The following is a 16,115-nucleotide window of genomic DNA, read 5'->3' as shown; positions in this document are numbered from 1 at the left end:
CTTTACTTTTCCACACTCTGGTGCTCTTAATGTATTCTGCCTACACAATGACCACCTTCTCACCATCCTACAGCCTCAAAAATTGGCAGTTCTATGCTGTTCATGGAAATGTTGTATGGAATGCTGCTTTATATGGTTGTTAATTTAATTTAATACTTTCAGGAATTCTTATAACCTGGAGGCAATCATATCTAAGCCAATGCCTTGGTCCCTTTTCATAAATTAGAAGCAGAAGTTTAATGGATGGGTGGTTTTTATAAGACTACAAATTATTCTTTTTACCAACTACACATGGATAGTAATATTAGATATCAATAAAAACACTGCTTCGTTTAAATTATAAATGGTCTAGCTTAAGACCAGTTTCTGTGTTTGATTGTGTTGATTTTTACATAGTCATTCTTTCCTATTCTCCTAAATGTCAGTTTTGTTGTTTTTAAAAGCACTTGCTCACCATCATCATTTTTGCTTTTTTTCTCCAGGCTTTAAACCAGTTGTTTGAGAAAATCATGGCTTTAGACATTGATGAGCGCCACCTACTGCGTCTTGGTCATGGAGAAGAAGAATTGGAGACAGAGAAAGATTTCAGCAGGTGAGCTAACGCGAGGGAGTTTTGCAACAATTTTTAACTTTCTCTTCTTTTTTCTTATTAAAGAAATGCCAGAAAAAAACAGTTAACAGTTAAACTTAATCGTGAATGGTTCTAGGGTAACCTGCTTAGACTGTAAGTTGACTTAAAGGTCTGATCCTGGTCTCTCTCAGCTCAACTTCTGTATGTTTGTGCCATTTTTAAGTTGCAGATTGTCATTTGCTTTTCATTTACTGAGGTAATTTTCAGTGCAGCTAATTCAAAACTGTACAACTGACTCTGATTTTTTTTTCTGCATTTCATCCAGACATTTAATTTGCTTTATAGGTACCAATTAGGAGGTTGATTTATTTAGTGAAATTCAAATTAATAATAATATGCGCTTTGTGGTTATAATTTCAGATACTTACCCAGTTTTAGTTTGCCTTTATATTAATATTACATATTGTAAATCAACCAAATTTTACAAATTAGATTTTTTTTGCAGTTAATATTTTAATTTTTTCCTATAAAGTTGCTTTACAATAATGATCCATGTCATTTATATTTAAATCGATTTTAACACTTTGTTTCAGAAAAGCATAATTAACATTGAAAATATTTAATGCAACCATTGACTACTGAACATAACCTTTTGACTAAACTGATCATAGACAGTAAAAGTGGTAAATAGCTATTTCGAGTTCCTGTGTTAGAGAACTCACCAAATAAAACTATCGGTATGTTGCAAGGGGCAAAGAACACCACACCATAAGTTATTTGGAGGTCTAGATTCTTGGTTTTGGATTAGCCAGTGATGCATTTCTGAATTCTCCCTAAAGGTATTTTCTTGTTGTAGCTAACTTATAAAAGTGGGTTATAATGTAAAATCTAATGATTCAAAATTCAGTGAACATAAAGGTGCTAATAGATTGCTAATACTGTAACTACCATTCTATTGCAGTACCATTTGTAGTTATTTTAAAATGCTATAGTAGAACAGAAGGAAAATTTTTGAAATTATTTCAAGTGCCATCAAAATCTGGGGTAAAAAATTTTTTGTGGGGGGCCAGTGTTGTGGCATAGCAGGTTAAACCACCACCTGTGACACTGACATCCCATATGGGTGTCAGTTTGAGTCCTGGTTGCTCCTGCTAAGATCTAGCCCCATGCTAATGGTGCCTGTGAAAGCAGCAGAGGATGGTCCAAGTACTTGAGGCCCTGCCACCCATGTGGGAGACCTGGAAGAAAGCTTCTGGCTCCTGGCTTCAGCCTGGCTGAGCCCCAACCATTGTAGCCATTTGTGAAGTGAACCAGTGAACAAAAGCACTGTGTGTGTGTCCCTCTCTGTAACTCTGCCTTTCACATTAATTAATTAAAAATTTTTGCCTTTTCATATACTAGCCATGCCTGGATCTTGTTAGTAGGTATATGCTTATTTGATAGAGTGTATTCTTTGTCATAATTAAAAAGGAAAATAGTGGTTATTGTTTCATAATAAAAATATTACCAGTTTTCCTAAAGGAAAAAATTTAAAATCTAGTGGAGTAGTTGAGAGGCAGTGATCATCCATAATTTTACTGCTCCAGTGCAACTTTTTGTTAGTGTTTTTCTGTGCTCAGCCTATTGGCAGTTTTGTTCAAAAATAGCCTGACTACAGAGCAAAGTTATCTTCCAGACAGTTTATATCTTTGTAAGTTGAAAAATTTTTCATATCATAGACCATATCGTATATCTTTTTTTTTTTTTAACTCTTGATCATTCCTTGGCTCCCCAAGTTGAGTCTCTGAATCATATAACAGTAGAAACATGATTTCTTCTTTTGTCAAATCTTTAAACATGTGAACAGCAGTGATTGAGATTATTTTAGTCTTGATTTAAATATCTCAGGGCATGGGGCCGGCGCTGTGGTGCAGCGGGTTAACGCCATGGCCTGAAGCACCGGCATCCCATATGGGCACTGGTTCGAGTCCCAGCTGCTCCACTTCTGATCCAGCTCTCTGCTATGGCCTGGGAAAGCAATAGAAGGTGGCCCAAGTCCTTGACCCCTGCATCCGTGTGGGAGACCTGGAAGAAGTTCTGGCTCCTGGCTTCGGATCAGCTCAGCTCTGGCCATTGCAGTCATTTGGGGAGTGAACCAGTGGATGGAAGACCTGTCTCTCTCTCTCTCTCTCTCTCTCTCTCTCTCTCTCTCTTGCTCTACCTCGCTCTGTAAGTCTGTCTTTCAAATAAATAAAATAAATCTTTAAAAAAATATATTGCAGGGCTATAGGAAACACCTTATAATTGTAGAAAGACCATGTATAGACTTCCATATTTAATTCTGGGGGCCAGTGCTGCAGGTGCCACTGCACCACAGCACTGGCCTCCCATATGGGCGCTGATTTAAGTCTCGACTGCTCTACTTCTGATCCAGCTCTCTGCTGTGTCCTGGGAAAGCAGTAGAAGATGGCCCAAATCCTTGGGTCCCTGCACCCAAGTGGGAGACCTGGAAGAGGCTCCTGGCTCCTGGCTTGGGATCAGCTCAGCTCTGACTGTTGTGGCCTATTGGAGAGTGAACCAGTGGATGGAAGACCTCTCTCTCTCTCTGCTTCTGCTTCTCTGTAATTCTACCTTTCAAATAAATAAATAAATCTTTAAAAAAAGTTTAATTCTGGTTCTACTAGTTTCTTCTCTAAGTATGTGTCTTTGGACTTTCCAAACTTCAGTTTTCTTTCTCTTTTATCAATTACTTATGAAATTGCTATATTTAGATGCTAAGCTTTGAGCTGGAATACACACATGATAGAGAATGATCAACTTTTTTTAAAAAGCTAGAGTTACAGACAGAAAGAGTTGCAGACAGAAAGCTGGTTTGCTCCCCAAATGACCACAATGACCAGAGCTGAACCATTCCAGAGCCAGGAGCTTCCTTGGATCCTCCATGTGGGTGTAGGGGCCCAAGCACTTGGGGCATCTTCCATTCCTTTCCCGGGCTATAGCAGAGAGCTGGGTCGGATTTGGAGCAGCCAGGACACAAACCGCTACCCACAGGGGATGATGGTGCTGCAGGCAAGGGCTTAGCCTACTACACCGCAGGCCAGCCCCAATCAAGTACTTTTGTTTTCCCTAAAGATTTATTTATTTGTTTGAAAGGTAGAGTTACAGAGAGGGAGAGGCAGAGAGAGAGAGGTCTTCCATATGCTGGTTCACTCTCTAAGTAGCCACAATGGCCGGAGCTGTGCCTATCCGAAGCCAGGAGCAAGAGCTTCTTCTGGGTCTGCCACATGGGTGCAGGAACCCAGAGACTTAGGCCATCTTCTACTGCTTTCCCAGGCCATGGGAGAGAGCTGGATTGGAAATGGAGGAGACGGGACTTGAACTATTGCCCATATGGGATGCCAGCACTGCAGGCAGCGGCTTTACTCACTACACCATAGTGCCGGCCCCCCGCAATCAAATACTTTTTTAAATTTATTTTCAAAGACTATAGAACTGATTTAATTTTATGGTGTAACACACTGATATTCAAAGCAGCCAATCTATGTTATGTTCTTGGCTGTGGTGAGATGAACTGTACCAGAATGTACTGTATTATTGCTTCCTTCTCTATAAAAGTGTTATTAGGAGATTAAAAGAGAGAGAAGCTGAACTACTTGGTGTATTACTTCTTCACAGACCAGCAACACATTTGTAGATCAGCACTGTTCTATAGGGTACATTCAAGTAACTTAGTCATAAAATAGCCCAAGAACTACCTCCTATATGGTTAAATATAAATTATATGTTCTACTTTTTTTTTTTGCTTTTTGGCTACTTATTGTTTCTGTTATTACTTTTTTTGAGGTTTGCTGACAGTTTCCTTCAAATGATCTTCATTAACACAGTTGTACCTTTTTTCCTAATTGAAATTCCTAGGTATGGAAGAGTTAATTATGTCCTAGCTCGAAGAATAGAACTTTTGGAAGAAGTTAAACGATTGCAAAAGAGTCTAGGCGTTCCAGGAGATGCCTCATATACCTGTGAGACTGCAGGCTATTTCTTTTTGTATCAGGTGAGATACACTTTTTTTAAATATCATAACTCATTGTATGTAATTTTGTCCCCAATTGGAAATTGGAATGGGTTCCTGAGATCTTGCTTGGAGGAAGCTTGTTTGTTGAGTAGATTGAAATACATGGTATTGCTAAACCTACATTTATGAATGTTAAGTGTGTGGTTTCCATTATATTCTGTTTTCTTTGCTAAATAACTGCTTGATGACTCATTCAATAAGAGGCCAGTGTTGCTACTTTTTAAATTTTTTCTTTAGTTTTTTGCTATTGACAAGATTTTTGGTCTCTCTCTTTTTTAAAAAAAAAAAAAACTCCACATGTAGAAATATAACTAAATACTAAGTATTCTAGCTACCCAGTAGAAACAAATTGCAGTTCTACAATTAATTACATCAATCAGCTAATGAAGGAAAACATTCTTTCAAATCTCCAGAAATAAATTGTCTTAGAACTTGTTACATGGGAGACTTTAGGTTAAAAATTCTTTTCACTTCAATTTAAAAGTATGAAAATCAATGAGAAATTGAAAGCCAAATAAAGTGAATACAAATAAACTTTAGTAGTCAGTTGAATTACTAATCATTTTAAATTCATTATGACATAATTTAATAATGAAAATTTTTGTATAACTGTTTTTGTGCTAATGCTATTTGTGTGTTTTGGATACAAACCATAACATTGAACTGTTAAATGTATATGAAAAAATAGGCATGTGTTTATTATAAGTGGATGCAAAAAAAGCTAAGTCCATTCAAAATGAGCAGATTTCTGGTTTTTTATGTGTGAAGTAGGAAAGATGCACATGAGACTCAGACTATATGAGTAGTGGAGTAAAGATAATGCTTAAATGCATATTTGGTGCAAAAAAAAAAAGATCACTCAACTCAGGAAAAACTATTTTAAAAATAAGGAGAAATTGGGGCTGGTGTTGTGGTATAGCAGGTTAAGCCAGCATCCCATATAAGTGCCGATTCAAGATCCAGCTCCCTGCTAATGCATCAAACAATGGCCCAAGTGCTTAGGTTCCTGCCACCCATGTGGGAGACCTGGATGGACTTGCAGGCACAAATCTTTTTTGTTTATTTATATTTTTTTGACAGGCAGATTTAGACAGTGAGAGAGAGAGACAGAGAGAAAGGTCTTCCTTTTTCCATTGGTTCACCCCCCAATGGGCGTTGTGGCCGGCGCACTGCACTGATCCAAAGCCAGGAGCCAGGTGCCTCTCCTGGTCTCCCATGTGGGTGCAGAGCCCAAGGATTTGGGCCATCCTCCACTGCACTCCCAGGCCACAGCAGAGAGCTGGACTGGAAGAGGAGCAACCAGGACTAGAACCTGGGATGCTGGCGCCGCAGGCAGAGGATTAGCCTATTGAGCCGCAGCACCGGCCTAGGCTCAAATCTTAATTTGGGAAAAAATGAATTGGAGACTTCCTAGGATATGTAGATCAGTTTTCAGCATACAAGCATCCCATTGGGAAAGTGTTTTCACAAGGTCACATTCCCAAGCCTTATGCTCAGAGATTCTCATTCAATAGAGGTGGGATCCAGGAATTTACTTTTTTTTTTTTTTTATTTGACAGGTAGAGTTATAGACAGTGAGGGAGAGAGACAGAGAGAAAGGTCCTCCTTCCGTTGGTTCACCCCTCAAATGGCCGCTACGGCCAGAGCTACACCAATCCGAAGCTAGGAGCCAGGTGCTTCCTCCTGGTCTCCCATGCGGGTGCAGGGCCCAAGCACTTGGGCCATCCTCCACTGCCTTCCCGGGCCACAGCAGAGAGCTGGACTGGAAGAGGAGCAGCCGGGACTAGAACCGGCGCCCATATGGGATGCCGGCGCCACAGGCAGAGGATTAACCAAGTGAGCCACGGCGCTGGCCCACAGGAATTTACATTTTTATTTAGCTCCTCAGATACTCTACTTAAGGACTATACTTTGAGAAACACTGAAATTATAACTTTCTTTAAAGAATTTATTTGTATGTATTTATGTATTTAAAGAATACACAGAGAGTCTAAATAGCTGAGATAGTGTCCCTTGAGATGATCCTGAGGTTCTTTTCAGTTTCTGCATTTTTTTTAAAAGAGCCTTTTATAAAAGAAGAGTAATTATCTAATTGGATGAGAAATAGTTATGTTTGCTTCAAAGATTGGGTTTCCTTTCCTTTATCTAGCAGATCTTATTTTTACTAGATTTCTTTTTATTTTTAACATAATAATTAGCTGGGACCATTGTTGTGGCATAGTGGGTAAAGGTTCTACTTGCTGTGCCTGCATCCCATATGGCCCCCCATTCAAGCCCTGGCTACTCCACTTCCTATCCAACTCCCTGCTAATGGCCTGGGGAAACAGCGGAAGATGGCCCAAGTACCTGGGCCCCTGCCACCAACATGGGAAACCTGGAAAAACCTCCTGGTTTATGGCTTTCACCTAGTCCAGCCCCAGCCATTGCAGCCATCTGGGGAGTAAACCATCCAGTGAAAGATGTCTCTCACTCTGTCTCCCTCTGTCTTTGTGACTCTTTCAATTAAATAAATAAATCTTTAAAAAAAAAAAAAACACTTTAAGAAAAGCATAATAATTAGCTGGCAGAGTTAACTTGAAGTGCTTTTTCCTATAGGTGATGTCTCGTTGGGAAGAGTATATTAGCAAAGTGAAAAATAAAGGTAGTACTTCACCAGATGTTACAGAAGTCTCCACTTTCTTCCCGTTTCATGAATACTTTGCAAATGCCCCTCAACCAATTTTTAAAGGCAGATCTTATGAAGAAGACATGGAAATTGCTGAAGGATGTTTCAGGCATATTAAGAAAATCTTTACTCAACTTGAGGTAAGAATTCTCAAGTTATTTTAAAATTTCTTTTAAAGCTTTATAGTTTTTTTTGTGGAATATTCAGATCTTACAGATCAGATTGTTACTTTTAGGTAAGATTATTGAAAATACTTATAATTTTCATTAATGAATTAAGCAAAAATCATATTAATGAATTAGATCCCCTTTATTCTGACTTTTCAACTATAAAGGTCTTAGTATTTAAAAATGAATTGCTTCCATCAAAAATTCAACAGTGATTCTTTGAATTGGAACCTGAGACTGCCACATGACCATTTTAAGTTCCTCGTGCTTCTTGCGTAGGCACATAGTAAGGCTGCTATGTTAGGATAATTTATCCTGCTTATTAAAGTGATATTAAGAGTCATGAATATACAAAGGGAACACAGAATTTGTCTGATGCCCAGGGGACACTTGGATGTCTCTTAGATTTTGTATGCCCTATTGTAACATCATACAGTAACTTCAGGAATAGTGTAATGGTATCACATTCAGGCCCAGATTCCTTGGTAAGAAGGTTAGGAATAATTCAGGTAAAGGGGGCAGAGACTTTTTCTCTTTTGTCTTTATAATTTCTAGATAAGATATTTCTCCTTCTTAGAGCAGTATCTGACACATAGTAGATGTTTGGTAAATATTGATATATAGAGAAAAAGTTAAGTGGCTGGATGGTATATACAAAGCAATAAATGTAACATATGATAATAAAATTTAAAACCTGTGAAACAATATTATGTTTATGATTATATAAACACAAAAAAATAAAACTGTACTCAATTCACAGTAGTAGCTGCCTTGGGGGAGGGCTAGAGAAGGAAATACAGGAAATCTCACCTGTTATCTGTAGTGTTTTAATTATTTTTAGGAAGAAGGTGGTTCTGTGCATAAACTGTGTTGGTTTTCCTAAATAATCTTTCACTGCTGCCTATTCCCATAGGAATTCAGAGCCTCTGAACTGCTTCGTAGTGGATTGGACAGATCTAAGTATCTTTTGGTGAAAGAAGCCAAAATCATTGCTATGACCTGTACTCATGCTGCCTTAAAACGACATGACTTGGTCAAGTTAGGTTTCAAGGTAAAGACTTATACTTGAGTCCCTCAGTTCATCATCTGTTCAGCTGATAGCCCCTTGTCTCTTTTAGTACCCTTAAATTGGCTTACTTCCTACTGAAGTTCTTAATTTATATTACTTATTTAAAATGTCTCTTTTAAAAGTGGATTGAGACTGTCACATTTTTATATGATTAGTGAATTCTCAGGTTTTTCTAAATCTAGTTATTCTAGATTAATATGTCTAGTAATATTATTAGGTAGCAAAATCATATGATGTTGTAACCAAATTATCATACTTGTTAAGGCTTTATTTTTAGTGTAGATCAGTTGTTTAAGAAGTCTCCACACAAAATTAAAAGCTTTGAAAATAGTGTTTCTAAATGGATTTCACCTATTAGACTTCTGAATGCTTTCCCTGTTAATATATTGAACATGCATCCAGTCCCAGTTATTAGAAAATGAAACCCTTTGATATGAGGATATGAAGTACTCTTATTTAGACTGCAAGTGAGATGTTAAAATCACTTAATTAGTGATAAAGACAGAAGAAAGGTTAGTCTGTGACTCAATTTAAGTGGAATGTCACAACTGAGGGGTAAATTTGAATTTATAGATTCTTTATGACTCTGCAAGTGATACTGACCTGGACTCTGATTTAAATGCAAATCATTTAACTTTCCTGCAACTGCTTTATCTGATGTTGTTTAAAATGAAGTTGTTTTTAACTGTTTTGAATTCAAAGTTAGCAGTTCATTTGTTGATGAAAATGACTGATAATTTTAAGATGTTATGAGCTCACTGAAGGATAGGTGCTAAATAAAGGAAGGTGATAGAACTGTTGTTATTTTTGATGAAAGGATCCTTGGTTGCAAGGTAGGACAAATAATGATAATTCTTTAAAAGGAGGTGTGAACTTACCTGCTGGTGTGAATTTACTTTTTTTTGTATTGTTACTGAGAAGTTTTCACCTAAGTATTTTGTTTTTGGGCTGACATAGAAAATGTATTTTGAATTTGATATTAAATCATATCAGCTTACAACAGTCAAAAATAATGCAGTCATAATAAACATTGTATGCTTTCATGTGGTTTTTCACATACATTCTAAAAAATATTACTTGTAGTTTATCAGATTTTCACTAACCATTCTGTGTATTTACTTACATGATGTTACACATCTAAACATAGTGTTAGTGCTGATAGGTTTTCTAATTTTTAATTTTGAAATGGTATGTATATCAAACTTAATTTTAAAAACTTTATAGATCTACTTAACATGTAAAAGGCAGTCCCCTGCTCCTCTCATCCTCCCCAATTAACCAGTCTTTCAACTCTTTTAGAATTGCCTTTGTGTTCTTCACAAATCAGTAAAGAATGCTGGATTTCCACTTTAAGCATTATCTTTTGACTCCTCAAAGTCTGTCTGTCTGTCTCTCTCTCTCTTCTGTGTTAGTCATTATCTTTTGACTCCTCAAGGTATCTCTCTCTCTCTCCCCTCCTCCCTCCCTTCCTCTCTCTCTCTCTCTCTCTCTCTCACACACACACACACACACAGTGTATGTGTGCTGCATGCACTTTGCTTTTTTTAAAAATGGTTTATTTATTTGAAAGAACTACAGAGAGAGGTAGAGCCAGAAAGAGAGAGAGAGTCTTCCACCCCCTAAATGACCACAGTGACCAAAGCTGAGCCAATCCAAAGCCAGGAGCCAGGAGCTTCCTCCAGATCTCCCTCATGGGTGCAAGGGCCCAAGGCCTCAGGCCATCCTCCACTGCCTCCTAGGCCAACCAGAAAGCTGGATCAGCAGTGAAGCAGCTGGGACTTGAATCAGCACTCATATGGCATGCTGGCACCGTAGGCTAAGGCCTTAACCCACTGCACCACAGCGCCAGCCCCACACTTTTCCTTTTAATACTCCTAATATAGTTATGTTATAATTTTGGTTTGCTCAGTATTTTGTGTTTATATGATTTAACGTGTAAACATGTTGACATCCAAGCAGATGAATATGCCATGATTAATTTTTCTTTAATGGGCAATTTTTTGTTCTCTCTAGAATTATTGTCTTGTTTACTTAGTTTTCTGTTTATCATCAACTTAACACAGAAGGAGCTCCCAGATCCTGGCTTTGGATCAGCTCAGCTCTGGCTATTGAAGCCATTTGGAGAGTGAACCAGGGTATGGAAGATCTTTCTGTCTCCTTCTCTTTCTGTAATTCTACCTCTCAAATAAATAAATAAAATCTGAAAGTCTCTTCTTAATACATTTAAACACATCACATGTTTTTAGAGCCCTCTCTCCTGGTTTCTCCAGACCTATTTCAACTCAGTTGGTATATCTGCTAATGATTTGCCTTTCTTATGTGTTAGATTCTGCTTCTTGCATTTCATATCTTCCTCTTTCCTTTAGTGGAGCAGGTGAAAGGATGCATGGAGGGTAATACTTTTCTTAAGACTTTTCCGTGTCCAAAAAAATCTGCATCTTCGCACTTGGCTAACAAAGATGGGTATAGATTTCTAGATTGTAAATAATTTTTCTTTAGAATTTTAAAGAATTGTTCCACCTTCTTCTAAGCTTCCAGTGTGGCTGTTGAGAAGCTAAAAGCCATTCTCAGTCTATTTTATTTAACTTTTTTGTTCCTTCAGGAATCCTTATAATTTTCTTTCTTCCCCTAAAGTTCTGAGATTTCAGTACATCTTTGGATGTAAAAAAGGAATGAATACCTGTTTTGTTTTTCCAAAAGATTTATTTATTTATTTATTTGAAAGGCAGAGTTACAGAAAGAGAGAGGGAGAGAGATCTTCCATTCACTGGTTCACTTCCTAAATGATCACGTACGACCAGGGTTGGGCCAGGCTGAAACCAGGAGTTTCTTTCAGGTCTGCCACATGCATGCAGGGGCCCAAGTACTTGGGCCATCTTCTGCTGAGTTCCAAGGTGCATTAGCAGGGAGCCGTTTTGTAAGAGGGTGGAGCAGCCAGGACTGGAACCAACATCCATATGAAATACTGGCACTGCAGGCAGCTGCTTAACCTGCTAGGCCGCAATGCTGGACCCTGAAGATCTGTTTTGACTTTTTTCCTGACTCCCATGATTCTGAGAGCTGAGTGGAGAAAGGGCTGGGCTTCTCCATATTCAGTGTGAACATAAGGCTTTGACTTATTTCTGTTTTCTGTGTGGTACCCATTTCTGACCCTACTTTCTTCTCTGTGTCTGCCTTCCCCAGGTTTCAAGATCTTCTCCAGATACTAAACTTTCTGTCTTCTACTGAGGGTGACAGAATTTGGTTCCTTGAAATGGGAAGGTCTAACTGCTGCTTTAAACCAGTCCCATATAATCTCAAATCTCACTTTAGGAAGTTTCCAGAGATAGTAGCAATCATTGTGTGTTCAGTTCCCCACCTTTTAGTAGATATTTATCATTTTTGTTTGAATTTCTGTTTTATTAAAGTTAATTTATGTCTGTACAAACAGTAGTTCAAATTTGCATATCTGTTTTCTGGGATTAAAAATATAATATGTTAATCAAATTGCAGAAGGAAATGTATCATCGTTATCCTATTAATAATAGCAGAAATAATTGCCATCATTTGTTGTCAGTTATATGTCAAGTCCTTGTACACTAGGTGTACTTCTGTTTGCAACTAGATTTTTTATGAGATATCTCCATGGTTGAAAAAGTGTGACCTTACAGTCACAGCTAGTCAGTGAAACTAAAACATGGCTCTCTAAGAATTCAGAGTCTATTGTGCTTGCCCTCTTAAACTTCCCTGAGAATATCCTAGCAGTCATATTCCACGAAAGAGCCAGTAAGCTGTGGTAATAGTGGGTATAAAATTTAGATATCATCTGAAAGGTTATAGTGGGTGAGTATCTGACTCCTAGCACGGTACATCAGGCACTAAGCCCAGCATTTTAATAGGGATTAGTAAGGGTTGAACAAATGAATGATCTAGCAAATAAATACATAGAACAACTAACTAAAGTACTGTGATCATTTTGCTTTGGTTTAGAATCATTTTTAAGAAGGAATATATATAAATAAATTTTATGAATTAAATTGCATTAGATTTTCAGAGTTGTTTTTTCAGAAAGCAGTCTCTTTAAACTGCTTCTTTTGAGCTGCTCCCATTTTTTTTTTTTTAATTTTTTGACAGGCAGAGTGGACAGTGAGAGAGAGAGACAGAGAGAAAGGTCTTCCTTTTCCGTTGGTTCACCCCACCAATGGCCGCTGTGGCCAGCGCACTGCGCTGATCTGAAGCCAGGAGCCAGGTGCTTCTCCTGGTCTCCCATGCGGGTGCAGGGCCCAAGCACTTGGGCCATCCTCCACTGCACTCCCGGACCATAGCAGAGAGCCGGACAGGAAGAGGAGTGACTGCGACAGAATCCGGCGCCCCAACCAGGACTAGAACCCGGTGTGCCAGTGCCGCAGGCGGAGGATTAGCCTATTGAGCCACGGCGCCGGCACATTTTATTTTTTCATATTGTATCTCTTATCCTGAGAGTCTATACAAGGACTTCTTAGAAAATAGGACTATTTGAACTCTTCCTTCCCCTCAGCTCCTATCAGAATGAACCGATCATTGCAAGAGGGAAATTCAACAGCATGTAAAGCTAGAAGAGAAACCCACCCACATGCCTAAGCTTTTAAAAAACAGTGCTTAATTGAACCATAAGGTTCATAATGTCCACTGGAATCCAGCTCAGTAACCAATTTTACTTTATTTTAATGAAAATGAACAGCACGGAAATTACTAGGTATGTAAACAATGTGTTTGAAAGAGGAGAGTTAATAACACATTTGTGAACATGCTCCCACTGTCCTCCACCACTGTGGGAAGCAAAATAGGGGAAGTAAACTTTAAAAACAGAAAGCAATCTAATTTTCACTTAGTGAGATTTGTGAACAAGGAATTATCACTAAAACAGGGAATAGGATGTTATACTAAGTAGCAATCAGAATTAGAAGTAGTGAGGAAAGATAAAACATTGAGAATAGATACAGAAGACAGGCAGGTAAGAGAGCAATAATCATCAAAGAGAAATGAAATGTCCTTATGTTTGAGAGAGATTTGATTTTCATTCTTTGAACATGTGTAGTACCTAACATGACTGGATCTGTTCTAGGGAGTAAACATATTAAATAATTAAATGAAAAGATAGAATTATAGACTTGTGTTCTTTGCCTCTAAGGAACAGAGTACTGTGAAATCAGTTTTAGATTGGGAGTTCAGAGAATGCCTGGATAAAGTGGATATTAAGCTGATACTTTTAAGGATGAAAAAGCCAAGCAGATGGAAACTGAGTGCGCGTAGCATGTGCAAAAGACCCAAGGCAGGAAAAGTTTTGTCATTTCTGAGACTGAAATAGCTCAGTGTGGTTGAATCCTGGCTAGTAAGTAGAAGAGTGATGGATAAGAAAGGAAGTGAAGGGCCAGGTAATATAGGCTGTTGTGAACACATTCCTTATAGGCTGTGTTAAGGGCTTTTTTCCCCATAACAGTGGGATGCCTGTAAAGGATTGGAAACCAGGTGATACAATCCTGTGATGGTTGCGTCTGCCTCGGTGTCTTAGAGGAGATGAAGAAGGGGAAATACTAGCAAGGAGATTACTGGCAGTGGTCGTAGTAGTGAGTAGGATTAGAGTGGTAATGCTGATAGGAATAAGGGAAAGTTAGCAGTTTTGGGGGCATTTTGAAGGTAAAATTGACATGCTTTGATAATGATGGGATATGAGGGGTAAGAAAGAAGTGGATTGTTGTGGTGAGTAGCATTCATAAAAGAAAAAGTAACCCCAAACACTAAGTACAGTAAGAATACTAATGGGAACCACTTCAGACATAATCACAAATTGATTCTTGTTTGTATAGAATTTAAAGAATAAAATCAATATTGCTGTCCAAGAAATGATATACAAAATCTCTTTATATTAAAGTATTTTAAGAGAAAAGATTTTGATTAGAGAAGCAGGAGCAGAATGCTAAATAAAATCATAAAATTTTCTGTTTTAATAGTTTGTTATTTTTATCTGAAATTATTTGAGATTCTTTTGGGTGGTTATGATCGTGGTTATACAGTTGGTTGACCTTCTAACTGTCTTTTTAACAAGTTTTCTTCTTTCTCAGTATGACAATATCTTAATGGAAGAGGCTGCCCAGATTCTAGAGATAGAGACGTTCATACCTCTTCTCCTACAGGTAAGAAATTTAAGAGCTGAGAAAAAGAAAGAATTATAGAATTACACGGGATAGCATCAGAAAGCTACAGGGTATGTGGATTTAAATTGCCACAGTAACACAGTCTTTTTAACTTCATTTGTTTAGTATTTTAAGCTTGTAAATTTTTATTATTAACTGGTTATTTCGTAGTTTTTCTTTCTTCTGGGAGTACTATTTAAAAATTCCTGGCTTATTTCTACAAAATAGTTTTTAAAAGACTGATTTTAATCAAAAAGATTACATTGTCATGCCTTTTAGACATTTGGGGAAGAAAATTATTTTTTCATATCTTTTGTTAGAATTGTGTCTGGAATTATTTTTGATATTCACTGAGTATATTACTTTGTCTAAGTCAAGCTGTTTTGAACTTGAAATGTATTTTATCAGGATAGCTCTCAAGGAACAAGGAAACTTATAGAGTAGGAAACTGAAATTACAACTAATGTTTCTATTGCTTAATGTTATTATTGGCTCACGTTAACCTAGGCCTTCCAGACCTCTTCGGGTTACGTTATCTGTTAAAGTAGGGTAATTCCAGGCTTGCCTTCTCAATTCCTCTGCTTTCTCTCACCCACTATCAACCAAGAGCAATAGTGCCTACATTTGGTTCACAAGTCATTCTATAAATTTTCCAGAGTCTTTGTGGTACTGGTAAATTTGTAAGTTAATGAAATAATCTGACGAAGAGCAAGTCTCTGCTGCAAAAAATTAGAGACTAAAAAAATAACCTATTAAGTAGACTATTTTGCCATTTTCTCACTTCATTTCCAGAATCCTCAGGATGGTTTTAGCCGGCTAAAACGGTGGATTATGATTGGTGATCATCACCAGTTACCTCCAGTCATTAAAAATATGGCCTTTCAGAAGTATTCAAACATGGAACAGTCACTCTTCACTCGTTTTGTCCGGGTTGGAGTTCCTACTGTGGACCTTGATGCTCAAGGGAGAGCCAGGGCAAGGTAAAGAAAACGGGAAATGAAATTACTTTTATGTGAGTGCATAAGTTTCATGATCCAAGTGTTTGTAAATGTCTTTTAAATAAATCCTTAACATTCCATGATGTCCAGGAATTTGCCAGCTACAAGCCTAAAAGTTTGTATATTATCTTCTACCTGAAAAATAAATTGACCAAAGAAATTATTTCCTTCATTTTATTCATAGAGATTTTTTTTAAAGATTTTATGTATTTATTTGATAGGTAGAGTTACAGACAGTGTGAGAGAGAGAGAGAAAGGTTTTCCTTCCGTTGGTTCACTCCCCAAATGGAGGCCACGGATGGAGCTGCACGGAGCTGCGCCGATCCAAAGCTAGGAGCCATGTGCTTCTTCCTGGTCTCCCACGCAGGTGCAGGGGCCCAAGCACTTGGGCTATCCTCCACTGCCACTCAGGCCACAGCAGGGAGCTGGACTGGAAGAGGAG

At 38.0% G+C, this 16,115-nt stretch overlaps 1 protein-coding gene across 1 annotated transcript in view; it reads left to right on the top strand.

Annotated features, from left to right (window-relative positions):
• AQR (aquarius intron-binding spliceosomal factor) overlaps nucleotides 1-16,115 on the top strand; it is a 104,204-nt gene that overhangs the window by 69,402 nt on the left and 18,687 nt on the right. The window contains exons 24-29 of the mRNA XM_002717997.6: nucleotides 483-592; nucleotides 4,466-4,601; nucleotides 7,218-7,427; nucleotides 8,368-8,505; nucleotides 14,604-14,675; nucleotides 15,468-15,655. Coding sequence (XP_002718043.3) covers nucleotides 483-592; nucleotides 4,466-4,601; nucleotides 7,218-7,427; nucleotides 8,368-8,505; nucleotides 14,604-14,675; nucleotides 15,468-15,655 — 854 coding nt within the window. The remainder of the gene's footprint in view (nucleotides 1-482; nucleotides 593-4,465; nucleotides 4,602-7,217; nucleotides 7,428-8,367; nucleotides 8,506-14,603; nucleotides 14,676-15,467; nucleotides 15,656-16,115) is intronic.

The sequence above is a fragment of the Oryctolagus cuniculus genome, chromosome 12 (assembly GCF_051225735.1).
Source record: "Oryctolagus cuniculus isolate XC-2025 breed Fujian yellow rabbit chromosome 12, ASM5122573v1, whole genome shotgun sequence".
Classification (NCBI taxonomy): Eukaryota; Metazoa; Chordata; class Mammalia; order Lagomorpha; family Leporidae; genus Oryctolagus; species Oryctolagus cuniculus.
Note: the sequence above shows the minus strand (reverse complement) of the source record. Positions and strands in the feature narration are given on the sequence as shown.